The sequence below is a fragment of the Mustela erminea genome, chromosome 4 (genome assembly GCF_009829155.1).
Source record: "Mustela erminea isolate mMusErm1 chromosome 4, mMusErm1.Pri, whole genome shotgun sequence".
In the NCBI taxonomy this organism is placed as follows: domain Eukaryota; kingdom Metazoa; phylum Chordata; class Mammalia; order Carnivora; family Mustelidae; genus Mustela; species Mustela erminea.
Window position 1 is genome coordinate 7276395 of NC_045617.1, and position 16138 is coordinate 7292532.

Genomic DNA, 16138 nt, shown 5'->3' on the forward strand with positions numbered 1-16138 from the left:
TTAATAAAAAAGCACTCACTGGTCACCAGTAAGCCAACTCATTTTTCTGATAAAGGGTAAATAAAAGGGAAAAATTCAAGCATATTTACCCTGTCCCTTCTGCTCAATTATTCCACTGGGTAACCAAATAATGACTGAGGAAATGACTAAGATACTGTAGCAATATCTTATTTAATACAGCTGATAATTACGCTAATAAGAAGAAAAGAGAATTAGAAATATCACTTTTCAATCCTTATTGAAGTAAGCAATCTAGACAATGATCGTTAACTGCTGATGTCTCAAAGAGACAGTCATACGTATGTCCCCATGAAGCATTATTAACACCATCCTTCAACCAATCAATCAAGCAATCCTGGATCTAATCAAGCCACTAGTTCTCACAGTCAGTTTACACAAACAAAAGAGAAGAAGGAAACACACAAAAGGACAACTGTATATGCAATCACCAAAATTCAGACGGTAGGAGAACCTCTATAGGATGAAAAGTCCAGGTTCTTCAATACACATATGGCCAAAAATAGGGAGGGGGAACTACAGATTTAAAAAGACTTAAGAAATATAATGAACTCGGGGCACCTAGGTGGCTCAGTCAGTTAAATATCCAACTTACGGTTTTAGCTAACTAAGGTCATGATCTCAGGTTGTGGGACCAAGCCCCGTAGCAGGCTCTGTGATCAACAGAGTCTGCTTAAGATCCCCTCTCCCTCTCCTGCTGCCCCTCCCCACCGCTCACAAACTCCCTCCCTCTCTCTCTCAAATAAATACATAAAATCTTTGGGAAAAAATATAGTGAACTGTTATGTTTTATGATTATTTGAAAACTGACTTAAATTGTACAATATTTTTTTAAAGAAAACCAAGGTAACTATGACACAATCAAAATATGAACACTAATTTGATCTTTGATGATCAAGGGAGTTAATGCTATGTTTTAAGTATGATAACGGTACTGTGGTACACTTCTAGAACAAGCCCTCATCCTTCAGAGAAACATACTGAACTATTAAAGGATAAAATACGACACCCGAGATTTTCTTCAATTGATGGGAGAAGGTGTCAAGTGGCTAGAGGTACGGGCCATGAGCTGATAATCAGTGTGCTGGAATTGTACAGATTCAAAGGGACTCATAATATTATTCTGTCTACTTTTGCATGGGTTTAATACTTTCCACAACAAAAATCTTTGAACTATGTAAAAATAAGGGAAAAATATACAATGTTTTATAATCTCTCACTACACACAAAATAAAGTGTTCAAAACTAGAATAAAACTTTTAAATTTACATCTAGTGAAAAACATCATAAACAAGTTAAAAACAGTTTACAGCCATAATAAAAAACAAATAATATCCATAAAATAAAAACAGCTCCAATAGGTCAAGACTGTAATTTAAAAAAACAATAGAAAATGAACAAAATGAATAAAAGTCAAAGACAACATGCAAGTGGCCAACATGCAACTTGACAACAAGCTCAATGTCACTAAAAACAAAAAGAATTAAGTTAAAATAAAATTGTAGTTTTTACTGATAATGGTTGCAAAAATGAGGACAAATGGGATTTCTCCTACACCACTGGGTGAAGTACACGTTAGTACAGCCATTTTGAAGACCAACTTCCCAATATCTATCAAAGATTTAAATATGTATACCCAATGACTCCATAATTTCATTTTGATTAACCATTCTTACAAAACAGTGGAGTAAGTTCATAAACGGGAAACATACACGGTATCTGTAGCTACACCACTTATAAATTAAAAATAAAAACAAAAAAAAAAGTGTCCATTAAGAGTGAAATGGTTATACTCATTAGGGAAATGCAAATCAAAACCACAGTAAGAAGGGCACCTGGGTGGCACTGACAGTTGAGTATCTGACTCTTGGTTTCGGCTCAGATCATGATGTCAGGGTTCTGAGATCGGACCCCAAGCACAGCCTGCATGAGAATCTCTCTCCCTCTCCCTCTCCCTCTGCCCTTCAGCTCATGCATGCGCATACTCTCAAGATAAACAAATCCTGTAACACACACAAAGATACCACCTCACACTTAATGAATGGCTATTATCAAAAAGATAAGTAACAAATGTTGGTAAAGATGTGGAGAAAAGAAAACATTTGTGCGCTGTTGGTGGGAATGTGAACTGATGCAGCCACAATGGAAAACAGGAAAGACATTCCTCAAATATTAGAAACTGACCTATTATGTGATCTAGCAATCCCACTTCAGTGTATTTATCCAAAGAAAATGACAACACAGACACAAAAAGAAATCTGCACCCATTTTGTTCACTGCAGCATTATATACAGTAGCCAAGATAAGGAAAAACCCAAGTGTCTATCAACAGTGTGAGATTTTATATATACAAAAAGGAATCTTATTTAGTTACCCAAAAAAGAAGGAAATCCCGCCATTCGTGACAAGGATGGATCTTAAGGACATTTTGCTAAGTTGAAATGAGTCAAACAGAGAAACACAATTACCGTATGATATGACTTGGAGGAGAAATCTAAAAACAAAACAAAACTGAACTCAGAGATACAAAGAACAGACTGTTCAAAGGCAGACAGTAGGATTTAAAAAATAGAGTCAAATGATTCATTCCGATGACGGCGTAATGCGTAGCAGTTAACTGGAACTGAGGTAGAGCTACATATACAAATATGGGGACGACCCCAAAGAAGAAAATTATAGAATACAGCATTATCGCTTTTAAAAAAGAAAGCACTTGTCATGATGAGCACTGGCTGTGGACCTGAAAGTAACATTATGCTGTATGTTAATTGGAATTTAAATAAAAACTTTTTAAAAATTACCTGTATTACATAACAAAGATATATATTTATATAAGCACAAAAAGTAAAAGATGCAAGCCAGAGAATTACTACTCTGAGCCAGAGTACAAGATAAGTAGCAACTGTTTCTTTATATACACATTCAATAAGTAAGACAATAGAAAGTGAATTGTTTTATAAAATACAGGAACAGATCAAAATACCTTTGACCCTTGAATACCATGAGTTTGAACTTTGTGGGTCCACTTACATGTGGTTATTTTTTGATAAATACAGTACAGTAAATGTATCTTCTCTTAGGATTTTCTTAACATTTTTTTCTAGTTTACCTTATTTTAAGAATACAATATATGTATACATGACATATAAAATACATGCTCATCGACTGCTAAGGTTATCAGCAAGGCTTCCGGTCAACAGGAGGCTTTTAGCAGTTAAGTTTTGAGGAAGTCAAACGTCATACACATATTTTCAACTGTGCAAGGTATCAGCACACCCAACCCGCGTGTTGTTTAAGGATCAACTTTTTGTTACCCTTCAAAAGTTTCTATGGTTCTACACCAGGGGTCATATCACAAACTGAAATGCTTACAGGGCCGAGTGGGTGATGTCAATGGGGGACTCGGGAAGGGTGACAGAGAATAAGAAACGATGGGCACTGCAGTCAATCGCAGCCCGCCAGATGCTATCACGTGTGAATGTGGGCCCAGGGGGGGACAGACCTCCTCCTAGTACTTTAAGGAAAGCAAAAAAAAAAAAAAAAATCCAGATTTTCACATGAAATCTTATATTCAAATGCTAACCACTACGTCAAAAAAATACTTAAAGCACTAGGTGGGACAAAATATAACTCAGGAGGCATATACGGTAATGGCTAAAAGCACAGCTTCACAGCCAGTTCGGGGTTCACCTCCTGGCTCTGCCATATGGGCTATCTACGTCCTCAACTGAGTCACTTGACCAACCCGCCTCCACACAGCAGCATTCAGTTAATGCCAGCCCCTAGTCTTGTTGCTACTGGTGTGTTGTCTTCACGGGATGCAGTCCTCCACTGTGACCTGAGCGTTCTGTCCTCTGATCTTCTCCATCTTACATCAGGTGTGACTCCGCGGGCTCACTGCCGTCAAAAATAACATAGAACTTCCTATTTCCCCTCAAGCAAGTGTGCTTCTTCTGGAAACAGAAACCTATCAGCCAATGAGCAAGTATGTGCTTATCAGGTTGCCACTAACTCAACTACAAAGCCTGTGTAACTTTACTATTGAAATCAGACACGTGAAGCAAATAAAACAATTAGCTATAATAACTATACTAATGAACACTGATCTGGAAGGCGGCAGTAGGCGAGGACTGTAGCCTCCTCAGTGTTTCCAATGGGCTTGCTCAGAATTGCACTGGTGCTGCTGCAGCTACACAGGAAGCCCGCTGGAGGTCTGGCGAGAACGGCAGCACTCCTGTCCCACCCCAAGAGATTCTGAGTCGCCCTGCATCCAGAGAGGGTATCACATACATGAATTTTCAAAAGCTCTCTGGGTAATGCTGGCATGCGGCCAGGCTTGGACACCATTAGCAGAGTCTCAAGTCTGGTATCCCAGAATCCTGGACTTGAATCCCTCCAACAATCTACAGCTCCTGTGATCTGGGGCAAGTTATCTATTCTCCCTATTAGTAAGATAGAGAATGAACACCACCACTTTATTTGGTTGCTGTGCCTAACACATGGAAGACTTGATAAAGGGTGACTGTTATTTCATATCCTAGTTTCTATAGGCCTCATCCACTCTAAATATAGAAGGCAACCTGTAGGAAAAAAATTAGCTTAATTATTCTTGGATCATAAAACAAACAATATTTTATTGGCCATTAAACTTGTAATAATCACATCATTTTTCATTCAAAGGAAAGTAATTTGCAAAATACCCAAAACTCTTCCTTAGGATTTGAGGTAATATGCATGGTAACATGCAATCAGGCAATTAAATATTTTAAATACTACATTAAGTAAAAATTTTATCTGTCTCTTCTTCTGAAAATCTATAAATTTTAGAAGGTAAAGCCAAAAGAAAGGAGCATAAAATAACCATATCATAATCTATGGCTCAAATATTTTACAGGTATTTAACATTTTAAATGCACAAAACCCAAAGGACTATACAACCCAAAAAGTAAACTTTACAGCAAATAAAAAAATCAACTAGAACACTAGGGAATCCCAGGACAGAACGTAGACTGAGATTAAGTGAACCTAACTATAGTACAGATGTATGATATGACCTTACTGAAAAGGGTGAAGAAAAAGGTGCTGACCTAGCTAACTCTGGAAAATTCTGCGGTGACTCTTTTAAAGACTAAAGACAAAAAGAACTGTACTGAAAGGCTGGACTCTGGTTGGCAAGTTTAATCCTCATGGGGGTCCTGGTTAGCAATTCTGAAACTACTTTACATGTATGCCCTAGGGGCACAGATACCTGAAAACCGGTACCAATGCGAGCCAGTTTCTCACCACAAGAGAAGAAATTACAACTAAAGAGAGGAAAGCTAGGATGAACCGGTGATGCTGGATTAGGCCCGAGACGTCCGTGTGAACTCCTGTTTATCTTTCAGGTAGACAGACAGGTAGTCTGTCCGCAAGGAGATCACCTGATCAGTCAGTCAGCTGACCAGTAACAGAGAAGCAACCATCAAGCTGTGCACACAAGGGGTGAGAGACACTCCTCTATTTTCTAACTCTACCTGAGTGGGCCTGGAAGCAGTGACACCCCAACAGTAATACCCAGTGCCCAGATCTTCATTTCTAAATACCGTCCTCCAATAAAAGGAACCAGAGCTCCTTGGGAAAATGGCTGATTTCAGGACCCCAACAGGAAAAATAAAGGACGATGCCATAGAGTAAGAAACTGCTCAAAAAGCAAAACCACGGGTGCCTGGGTGGCTCAGTCGTTAAACATCTGCCTTCGGCTCAGGTTGTGATCCCAGGATCCTGGGATGGAGCCCCACATACGGCTTCCTGCTCAGCGGGAAGCCTGCTTTCCCTCTCCTAGTCCCCCTGCTTGTGTTCCCTCTCTCGCTGGGTCTCTCTCTGTTAAATAAATAAATAAAATCTTTAAAAAAAAAAAAAAAAGGAGCAAAACCATACAAAAAAAAGATGCAGGAATGTCAAAAGGACACAGAAGCCAACTGAAAGAGTTCCAGTGGCTAAAAAAGGAACAATTTGAGCAACAAAATAAAGAACAAGACTACTGGATTATAACCCGAAGAAAAAATAAATATTTGTGACTGCCCACTGAGATGAATAAATGGGAGGGAAGAGGTAAATCTTTCACACAGAAGAATTCCAAGTAATACACGTAGAAACTCCGTACTAGAGGGAGAGATGCGTTGCTGTCCCCTTTAATGTGGCTCACCGGTGACTCACATCAACGAGTATAGCAGGGAAGGGGAAACGGCTAACTTGTGGGGGACCCGGCGGACAATTCCTTCACTGAGGGACCCAGGTTAAAGTCACCAGGGACAATACAATGCCACGAGGGCTCTTCAACTCGGCGGCATTCCTGCCCAAGCCTAAGAAAACGCCAGACAAACCCAAATTCAGGAACGGTTGTACAAGCCTCTAGACTGTGAAACCAAGGGCGGACTGAACAACTGCGACAGATCAGAGGAGACCGAAAGGACGTGACTAAGCGCAAGATGGCATCCTTGACCGGGTCCTGGAACAGAAAGGAGAAATTAGCACAATAACAGAAACCCAGATAATGTCCGCACACTAGGGAACAGTATCTTTTTTTTTTTTTTAAAGATTTTATTTATTTATCAGAGAGAGGGAGAGAGAGCGAGCACAGGCAGACAGAGTGGCAGGCAGAGGCAGAGGGAGAAGCAGGCTCCCTGCTGAGCAAGAAGCCCGATGTGGGACTCGATCCCAGGACGCTGGGATCATGACCTGAGCCGAAGGCAGTTGCCCAACCAACTGAGCCACCCAAGCATCCCAGGGAACAGTATCTTATACCAACGTTAATATATTAATTTTGACAAATATAGCAAAGTTAAGTAAGATGCCAATATTAGAGGTAGATGAATAAAGAACATATGAAAATTCTGTACTATCTCTGCAAGTTTTCCATAAATCTAGAGCTATCCCAAGATTCCAAGTTTTTAAATTTAAAGATCTTGAAATATAATAAGATTTTAGAGAAAAATCACTTTATAAAGCATGTTTGTAAGCCAAGGGGAATTAAATATAAGATCATATGTTATTTATAAACACTAATCACAAGTAACTTAATCATAAAGAATAAAAATATAAAGACACAGATAAGAAATCCTTCAAATGTACTCATTACTATTATCACACAAGCCAAAACAACAGTGCAAAATAGAAGACAGGTATCGGGTACAATCTGTGGTGCCAGCTGGTCAATACACTTCTATCCAGAATGAAAATAAAATTGTCCTTAAACCTAAAGCCTATATGCTGCTGAAAACACAGGCCCTTCAAATGCAGGAGTACTTGGTAGAGATTAAAAGGTTAAATACATTTAAAAAATAAAAATATAGACTAGTCTGGCCCATACTGACTTAACAGTTAGCTTCAAAAGAAAAAAAAATTAACAAAGCTTCTAAAAATTAAGAGTTTATATCTGGCTTCTACAGCATTTTACCATTTATACAAATACCTTTTTAAAGCCTCACAACAACCCTGTGAGGTAGGTAGGAAAGTATAGTCGTTTTACAGATGCAATGACTTAGGGTCAGAAAGACTAAGTCATTTACAAAATCATGTGGTGAGAAGCCCCACACCAACACCAAGAAATGGAATCTAGTTACCTGATTTTAAAAACTGTGGCTCTTTCTCCAACATACTTAGTCAAAGACTAAAACAAACCCAGAAGGAAAGTCTACATACATTCATACACATATAGACACACATACACACACACACAAACAGCTCTCCCCTTCCAGAGATTATGTTCCTGAAATGGAAACAAAAATAAGTCTTACTTTCCCACTGAGTTCATTATAATCTTGAAGCCTCATCTTTATTAGTTTGGATTGAATTTCTACTTCAGATGAGGTAACGGTACCAAAGCTGATTGGCTCATAATACTTCAAAAACAGTGCTTCACAATAAAAATTAATCATCACTCCTGTCTTGCCCACATGTGTCCTCATTGGAACTGAACCACTCCAGCGAAAAGCCTAAACCGAGTAAGTCATTCACCATCTGAAGTATATGGCAAATCCTTACTCCTATCTAGTTTTGTTCTACTGATTTTAAAACCTGCACTATAATAAAATCATATAAAATAGTTATTATGGACTAAAAGGGGGAAAACAGTCATTTGCTCTAATAAAAAGATGTACATTAAAAATCATTCAAAGTTAAAATACTATTCAAAGAAGATCTCATTAATCCCAGGGTCCCGAGCTCAAGCCCTGCATCAGGCTCCCTGCTCAGCAGGGACTCTGCTTCTCTCTCTCCCTCTGTCCCACCCCTGCTCATGTGCTCACGCGTGCCCGTATACATGCGCTCGCGCTCTCTCTGGTAAATAAATAAAATCTTTAAAAAAAAAAAAAGATCTCATATATAAATTCACTTTAAAACTTATAATTAAAATAACACTCAAAGTAAACTAACTTCTTATAGCTACGAAGTGCAGATTCCTTTTGCAAACATCAGCACTATTATGTGAATGTCTGACCCCTTCCTAGGGGTTCATGGCCTAGTTCATGAAAAATAAAAATCTTATCAACTGATGTTCTCTTCCAATGTTTCCCATTATTAAAAAAAAAAAAAAAATGCCCTCTGTTGTATCATGTCTCACGCCAAAGCAAGTCACATTATGTACTAAACTGAAGTTTAAAAAATAAAAATAAAAGGTGCATACATACGTATGTACATAGCTACTAAAATTGAGAATAGCAACCAGAGACAGGTATAAAGAATCTCAAAGATCTGGGTGCTTTTGCTTTCAGCCGGATGAATATGCAAACTCACCACAAGAGAGACATTGCTCTTCTTCCTCTCAAGAACAGTATCCAACAGCATGCCCCTTCTAGTTTCATCACCCTTCACAGTAAAAAATTTGAGAGATCAAGCTATCAAAACAAAATCTGCACTGTTTTCAAACTGCTTTTTCTAGGAGGCATACTCCTCTCACAAAAATCTTCACATGTCAAAATGTGGATCTGATAATTAAGGCTTCCCTTAAACGTCTATCACCTATGCTAATTGCTAACTGTAACATGTAAACTTTTTTTTCCCTTTTGATCATTCTGACATTTCTCTACAACTCCCATCTCCTTTGGCTAAAATCATGTGTAGTATCTGTTATCAGTTTAAAATACAGTGGCCAAAAACTGGACCTGCTACTCAAAAAGGGAATAAGCTATTGCAAAGACTCGAGAAAGAACCAAATTCATGACCTTGGATGCCGTATTCATTTAAACATATTTTAGCATCATGTTGACTTTTTTACTGACTGCTATTCAGCCCGGGGTCACCCAGGGTTACGGCTTTCTCCCGTCTTTATCTATACCTAGTCTGTCCTTCTCCATCCTCTATTTATAAAGCTGGACTTTTTCTCCTCCCCACACCACCTTACACTTAATTCACTAAATTTCCAGCAGTTTCCATAGCTCCCTTCCCACATTTATCACAGTGCTTTATAGAAATGTTTAAACCTGCAAGTTACAGTGACGACCACTTACACCTTAAAAATACCAAGACTACGGAAGTACCTAATAATCAACACAGCACTCTGTAAGGATGGAACTGAGGCCAAGATCACAGGAACGCCTACCAGAAACCTACCTCCACTGGACGGTCACTCTTTACCAGTGCTATACGTGCCCTTTGCAAGGAACCGTCCATCAGCTTGTGAAGTCTTAAGATTAGCTTTCTTAACCCCATTTGCTTCAGTGCTTTGTCTACAAATGGTCTATAAATAGAAGTCAGACAATGTCTGCTAAAGCCTGCTTCTGCGCTGCAGTCTGGCGCTCCCCAGCCAACGGACTCGTCCTCAGACTCGAGCCTCTCCAGCTTCTTCCGCACACAGTCCTGCGAGCGGATGCCGCAACTGCTGGCAGCGGGCTGTGTGGGCTCCGGGGCCCTGGGACCTGAGAGCTGCTCTTCCTCACTGTCGTCCGCGCTACTTGCCAGCTCCCGCAAGTCCCCTTCTGTGTAATCACCCTCATCTTCCGGCTCATTGCCTTTGGATGACCGAGGAGAAGGGATTTCAAACACTGGCCAGCCAATGTCTGATAAATTCTTGATGCCCAAAACAGTGCCCATAATCCTTAACTTCTGATTTAAGTCTTTCGTGATGTTTAACCACAGACAGAGTGCCTGCACCCTGTCCTGGAAGTCTTTCGCAGCATATTTTTCGTAGTCCTTTTGAAGAGCCTGCAACGATGGATAAAGTGCTTCTATGTACTCCAGCAGCTCCATTATCCGCTTTACCTGCTCAAACGACACCCTCTGGCGTTGGAGATGCTCGTGGTACGTCGAGTAACCCACCAGCTTTGTTCCATGAGGGGCTCTGCACTGCCCTTCTACTGAAGTACCATTAAAACTAGCTCCGTTTCTAACAAAGGCAAAGCTCCCGTAATTAACTTTGAAAGTAAGGATTTCATTGATAATATCTGGGATGGCTTGACGGGCTGTATATAAAAAGAGGTCCTGGTCATTAATGGTCCGTCCTGCATGCCAGGCTTGTAGCTCTAACCAGATCAGTTCATTAGATCGGTTAAACCAGAAAGCGGACGTATTTTCCTGTCCTCTTTGCTCCCTGTCCTTCTTCTTTGAGACTGAGGTAAGCTTTAGCAGGAGTCGCAAAGTCTCAAAAAACTTTAAGCGATCTGCTGGACAGTCAGTCCTAGAAGTCTGGCGTGCAGTTCTGGCTATAGGCATGGGCACGGATACCGGAAGCTTAGCGTTGCTGCAGCCAAGACTGAGGTAAGGCTTATTAAGATCCACATCTGGAATTGATTTTTTGGGCAAAGACCCACCCACTGAGTCCAACATAAACGAGCACTGCACATTTTTCTTATGATCGCGCTCTGTTGTCCTAAGAGCTGCTCGGATCTTTTTCTCCTGCTTATAGCTGTATTCTTCCACATTCTCCACCGTTTTTCCAGTGTCTTTGTGTGGAGGCTGGTTCGGTGCATTCGTTTTTTCTATTAAAAAGAAATAAACAGATCATCATGTTAACTCTAAGACATGAAACTACCCTCAGCATCTTCAAGAAAACTCATCTTCACATGTACTTATTTTTTCAGGCTGTTACTGGAGAAAAAAATCGTAACTATATGCTGAAAAGTAAAAGATCCAAAATATATACATTTCTCTCTTTATTTCTAAGGAATTTCCCTGCTTTATTATACTTGCTATGCTCTCTAATATCTTCCACTACAAATCTAAAACAAGCCATTTCTCTACATTAAAAGTGCAGTTATCCACAGAGTGAAATCGCCACCAGTTAACCTCCTTCAACTTAAGAAGGGACAAAGAGCACAGCAGCTCTGACAGAAACATGGTTTGGAAAACCCACCCCATTCCCGCCTCTGCTGTGAACTGAATGTATTAATTCAGAGCAGACCATGTAAGTTTCCTGGGTCTCTTCTCTCATTTGTAGAATGAAGCAGACTGAGCAAAAAATCTTTAAGGCACTTTCAGATTATCCTCATAAAAAAATGAAAGACAGATAACAGGTAAAAATGTTAATTTATTCTACTTCTCAGTTTCTTTCCCACAAATGAACAATAACATTTTAAATTTAGCATTAACAGAATTGAAGACATACAGACTAATTCAGTATCATTTGCCTCAAGTGGCATATTAAATCATTCAAAATTAATGCAAAGAAAGTAAACATCACACTTTCTCACCAAACAATTATCGAAAAGTGCTATTAATTTAATCCCAAGCTTTGGAATGAACATACACACCCCCTTCCTTCCTGTTTGGCATTTCTGCCACTATTAACCACCTCTACCTGACTGAAATGCCTTCAGCCCCTTTCTTTCTAGATACAACGGTCTCTGGGTTCTTTTCTGCTTCCCAAGTCACTCTTTAACAAATTCCCTCCTTGGAACCTGGCTCACTCCAGAAAATGCTGTTCTCCATTTCACTCTTCAATCTCTTCTGCCTTACTCTCCCCCTCCCTGGGTAACCCTCACTTCTACTTCGTATACGGGTAATGCCCAAACCTAAAACCCCATTCTGATCTCCCCTCCACACCCAAGATATACTTCATGTCCCTGAATCTAGGGCACACATTCTGTATTTTAACATCTCTGAAATTAAAATGTTTTATAATTGATGATATGAATATGTTTTAGAAACATATTCCCTAATAGGTTTCATTTACATCTTATTTTATATATTTATATGTTTATATATTTATTTTATATATATAATATCACAGTACATATTATATATACATATATATAAAATCACACACACACAACATAAATAACAAATAGTTTTTTTAAAACCTGTATCTAAATATCAAAAAGTATAAAAAGGGTTCTTTCACTAAATAAAAAATAAAAATGCTAAGTATAAAAACACACTTGTGTCGGGGCATCTGGGTGGCTCAGTGGGTTAAGCGTCTGCCTTCAGCTCAGGTCACGATCCAAGGGTACTGGGATTAAGCCCCACATTGGCCTTCCTGCTCAGCAGATAGCCTGCTTCTTCCTCTCTCTCTGCCCTGCTTATGCTCTCTCTCTCTCTCACTTTATCCCAAATAAATAATAAAAAATTGAAAAAATTTTTAAAATAAACACACTGTGTCATCAATTGTAAGCATTTTTTTCTTAAAACACATTATAGTATGCCTTAGGTTTGGTGAAATAGGTTATATTTACAGGAGTTACAAACTAATATACCCAAAATCAATTCACTAAAGAAAATCTGTTTAAACCAGTTTGCCTTCTAATCACTTTGAATCAAAATAGTTTTAAAAGAATTTTAGGGGCACCAGGGTAGCTCAAGTCAGTTAAGTATCTGACTCTTGATTTCTGCTCAGGTCATTATCTTAGGGTCATGAGAATGAGCCCCACATTGGGGTCCCACTCTGGGCATAGACCCTGCCTAGGATTCTGTGTCTCCCTTTCCCCCTGGCTCTCCCCCTACCGGACAGGCACTTATGTGCACTAATTTCCTTTATGGCCCATCAAAAAGGATTTTATCTGTCTACTGGGATTTTTGCTATATTTTAATATAAAAATGGTTATTATTACTTTTTAATTACCAGTATTTTTAAATGATAGAATTTTTATCCGTAGTTTTAATCTACCTTACTTCTAAGGTCTTAAAATTTTTTATGCAACCCATTCAAGAAATTTCTTCAATTTTGTTTCTAGCTACAAATACCTATCAATATTCATTCATAAAAAATTTGCCCAAGCCCGGACTTTGTCTCCTCTTTGATGTTTTAATTGTGTTCTTTATACCTTTATTGACATAGCACATACACACCATTCATCTCTACTTGGTAAAACAATGGTTATTTGAAAGCAAAGCTAACAAGTTCTTCCAAACTTAACTCCACGGTATTTTATTTTTCGAGGTAGGAATTTATACTATACTTTGTCACTGTGAAACACAAAATGACATACGTGGTATCACTGCTTAAGGCTAGAGGTAAAGATAATGAGTTTAGTTTTTAATACATGAAGTTGGAGGAGCCTATGGAAAGCTATGTTGATCTGTACTTGAGGAACTACAGAACACTCATGAAGGAAATTGAAGAAGACACAAAAAAGATGGGAGACCATTCCATGCTCTTGGATCGGAAGAATAAACATTGTTAAAATGTCTATACTGCCTAGAGCAATCTATACTTTTAATGCCATTTCGATCAAAATTCCACCAGTATTCTTCAAAGAGCTGGAGCAAATAATCCAGAAATTTGTATGGAATCAGAAGAGACCCCGAATCGCTAAGGAAATGTTGAAAAACAAAAATAAAACTGGGGGCATCATGTTACCTGATTTCAAGCTTTATTACAAAGCTGTGGTCACCAAGACAGCATGGTACTGGCATGAAAACAGACACACAGACCAGTGGAACAGAGTAGAGAGACCAGATATGGACCCTCAACTCTATGGTCAATTAATCTTCAACACAACAGGAAAAAATATACAGTGGAAAAAAGACAGTCTCTTCAATAAATGGTGCTGGGAAAACTGGACAGCTATATGTAGAAGAATGAAACTCGACCATTCTCTTACACCATACACAAAGATAAACTCAAAATGGATAAAAGACCTCAATGTGAGACAGGAATCCATCAGAATCCTAGAGGAGAACATAGGCAGTAATCTCTTCAAAATCAGCCACAGCAACTTCTTTCAAGACATGTCTCCAAAGGCAAAGGAAACAAAAGCGAAAATAAACTTTTGGGACTTCATCAAAATCAAAAGTTTCTGCACAGCAAAGGAAAACAGTCAAAAAAACAAAGAGGCAACCCAAGGAATGGTAGAAGATATTTGCAAATGATAGTACAGACAAAAGGTTGATATCCAGGACCTATAATGAACTCCTCAAACTCAACACACACAAAACAGGCAATCATATAAAACATGGGCAGAAGATATGAACAGAGACTTCTCCAATGAAGACATACAAATGGCTATCAGACACATGAAAAAATGTTCACCATCACTAGCCCTCAGGGAGATTCAAATTAAAACCACATTGACAAGTTTGTTTCTATATCTAGTTTTCCTTTAATACTAAATCCCTTTGCAATTAATAAAAAGACTGTTATGCTGAAAAGAAATTTTAAAAATATAAAAAATAAAAATAAATAAAAATAAAAAGTCAACCATAAACAGCTTCTGAAAGGACAATAAATTAAAAATATACAGAATGTATTACATGACAAGTCCTATTATAGTGTTACAAAACTAGTTATAATAACTTCAGTAAGACTAATGGAACAACTGATCTGCGTGGCTGTAAATTAAGTAATGTGATTTGGTTAGTGCAGTTACAGCGATCTTCCAAAGTAGTTACTTTTTCCTTTAGCCAATCACCAATAATTTCTGCCTAATCAGAACACGAAAAGGAAAAGAAAAAAAAATTTATAATGAAACCAAAAGCAACCAATGACAAGAAATATGGTTCACTTGTTTAAACAGATATGAGACATTCAACTGAATTTTCCCACCATCCATATTTAGAACTGGCTCCTTAGAATATGTATAAAATATATTTTTTATCAAGTCTTTTAAATACTTCTGCTCTCCCCTATGAGTACTATTCACACTTAACACACCAGCCTTCCTTAAGCTCTCAAATGAGTAAGCGTAAACAGATAGCTGCTCTTTACCTCTAAGTGGGAGATGGTCATTAGAGCAATGATGTCCTGGATTATCAAACAATGTCAGCAATCTGCAGGGGCTTAGAGATCGAATTCATTGTTCTCAAATATCAGTCAACATTGAGAAGCACTTAGATTCTTGCTAAAATGTGGACTCCTGGGCCCACTCCCAGTGTCTCTGATTCACCTGGCTAGAATGGCATATTTTGGGAAACACTTTCCTTAACTCCCTCATTTTCAAGTAGAAGCTGTAGAGAGACTATCATAAATCTTCACAACACTGTGAAGACTACCATGAAACATCAACAGATGGTAACTATTAGGACAGGGATCCTAAGCCATGTTCATATCTTTACACCACTGTTAATACCCGTCACAGTGCTCAGAGACCAGTACTACCCACCCAAGGAAAGGTTAGACACTGAGTGGCATAAAGGACAGATTATAGAGAGTAACTAATCTGTAAAGACTTTAAATAACACCACGTACTTGACTGAGGCTTTGGAAAATGTATGGAGCTCAAACGAAGGTAGCAAGAAAGTCAAGAGTATCTTTAAAGCCAGGGAAGAAGAGCATGAAGAGACACAAAGGCAAAAAGAAGCGAGTGGCTGCAACAGTGAGTCTGTATAAGGAGAGCTTGAAACAGAACTTTGACTGAGGTTGAGTTTAGACTACAGAGCTGAAATACAGATTTAAGTCCACTCTAGTTAATGTTAACAATGAACTATCATGTGATTGACCATACAGCTGACCCCTTGAACAACAAGGGTTTGAAGTGCATGGTCTACTTATACACAGATTTTTTTTTTTTTTACATATATTGTAAATGTACTTTTTCTTAGATTTTCTTAAAAATATTTCCTTTTTGGGCACCTGGGTGGCTCAGTTGGTTAAGCCACTGCCTTCAGCTCAGGTCATGATCCCGGAGTCCTGGGATGGAGTCCCATCTCGGGCTCCCAGCTCCATGGGGAGTCTGTTTCTCCCTCTGACCTCCCCTCTCACGCTCCCATTCTC

At 38.7% G+C, this 16138-nt stretch overlaps 1 protein-coding gene across 5 annotated transcripts in view; it reads right to left on the bottom strand.

Moving 5' to 3' along the window:
* The window catches only part of MAP3K4 (mitogen-activated protein kinase kinase kinase 4), an 86381-nt gene that overhangs the window by 51007 nt on the left and 19236 nt on the right, over positions 1–16138 (bottom strand). For all 5 annotated transcript variants that reach the window (XM_032338537.1, XM_032338538.1, XM_032338541.1 and 2 more), the window contains exon 3: positions 9607–10970. In XM_032338537.1, coding sequence (XP_032194428.1) covers positions 9607–10970 — 1364 coding nt within the window. The remainder of the gene's footprint in view (positions 1–9606; positions 10971–16138) is intronic.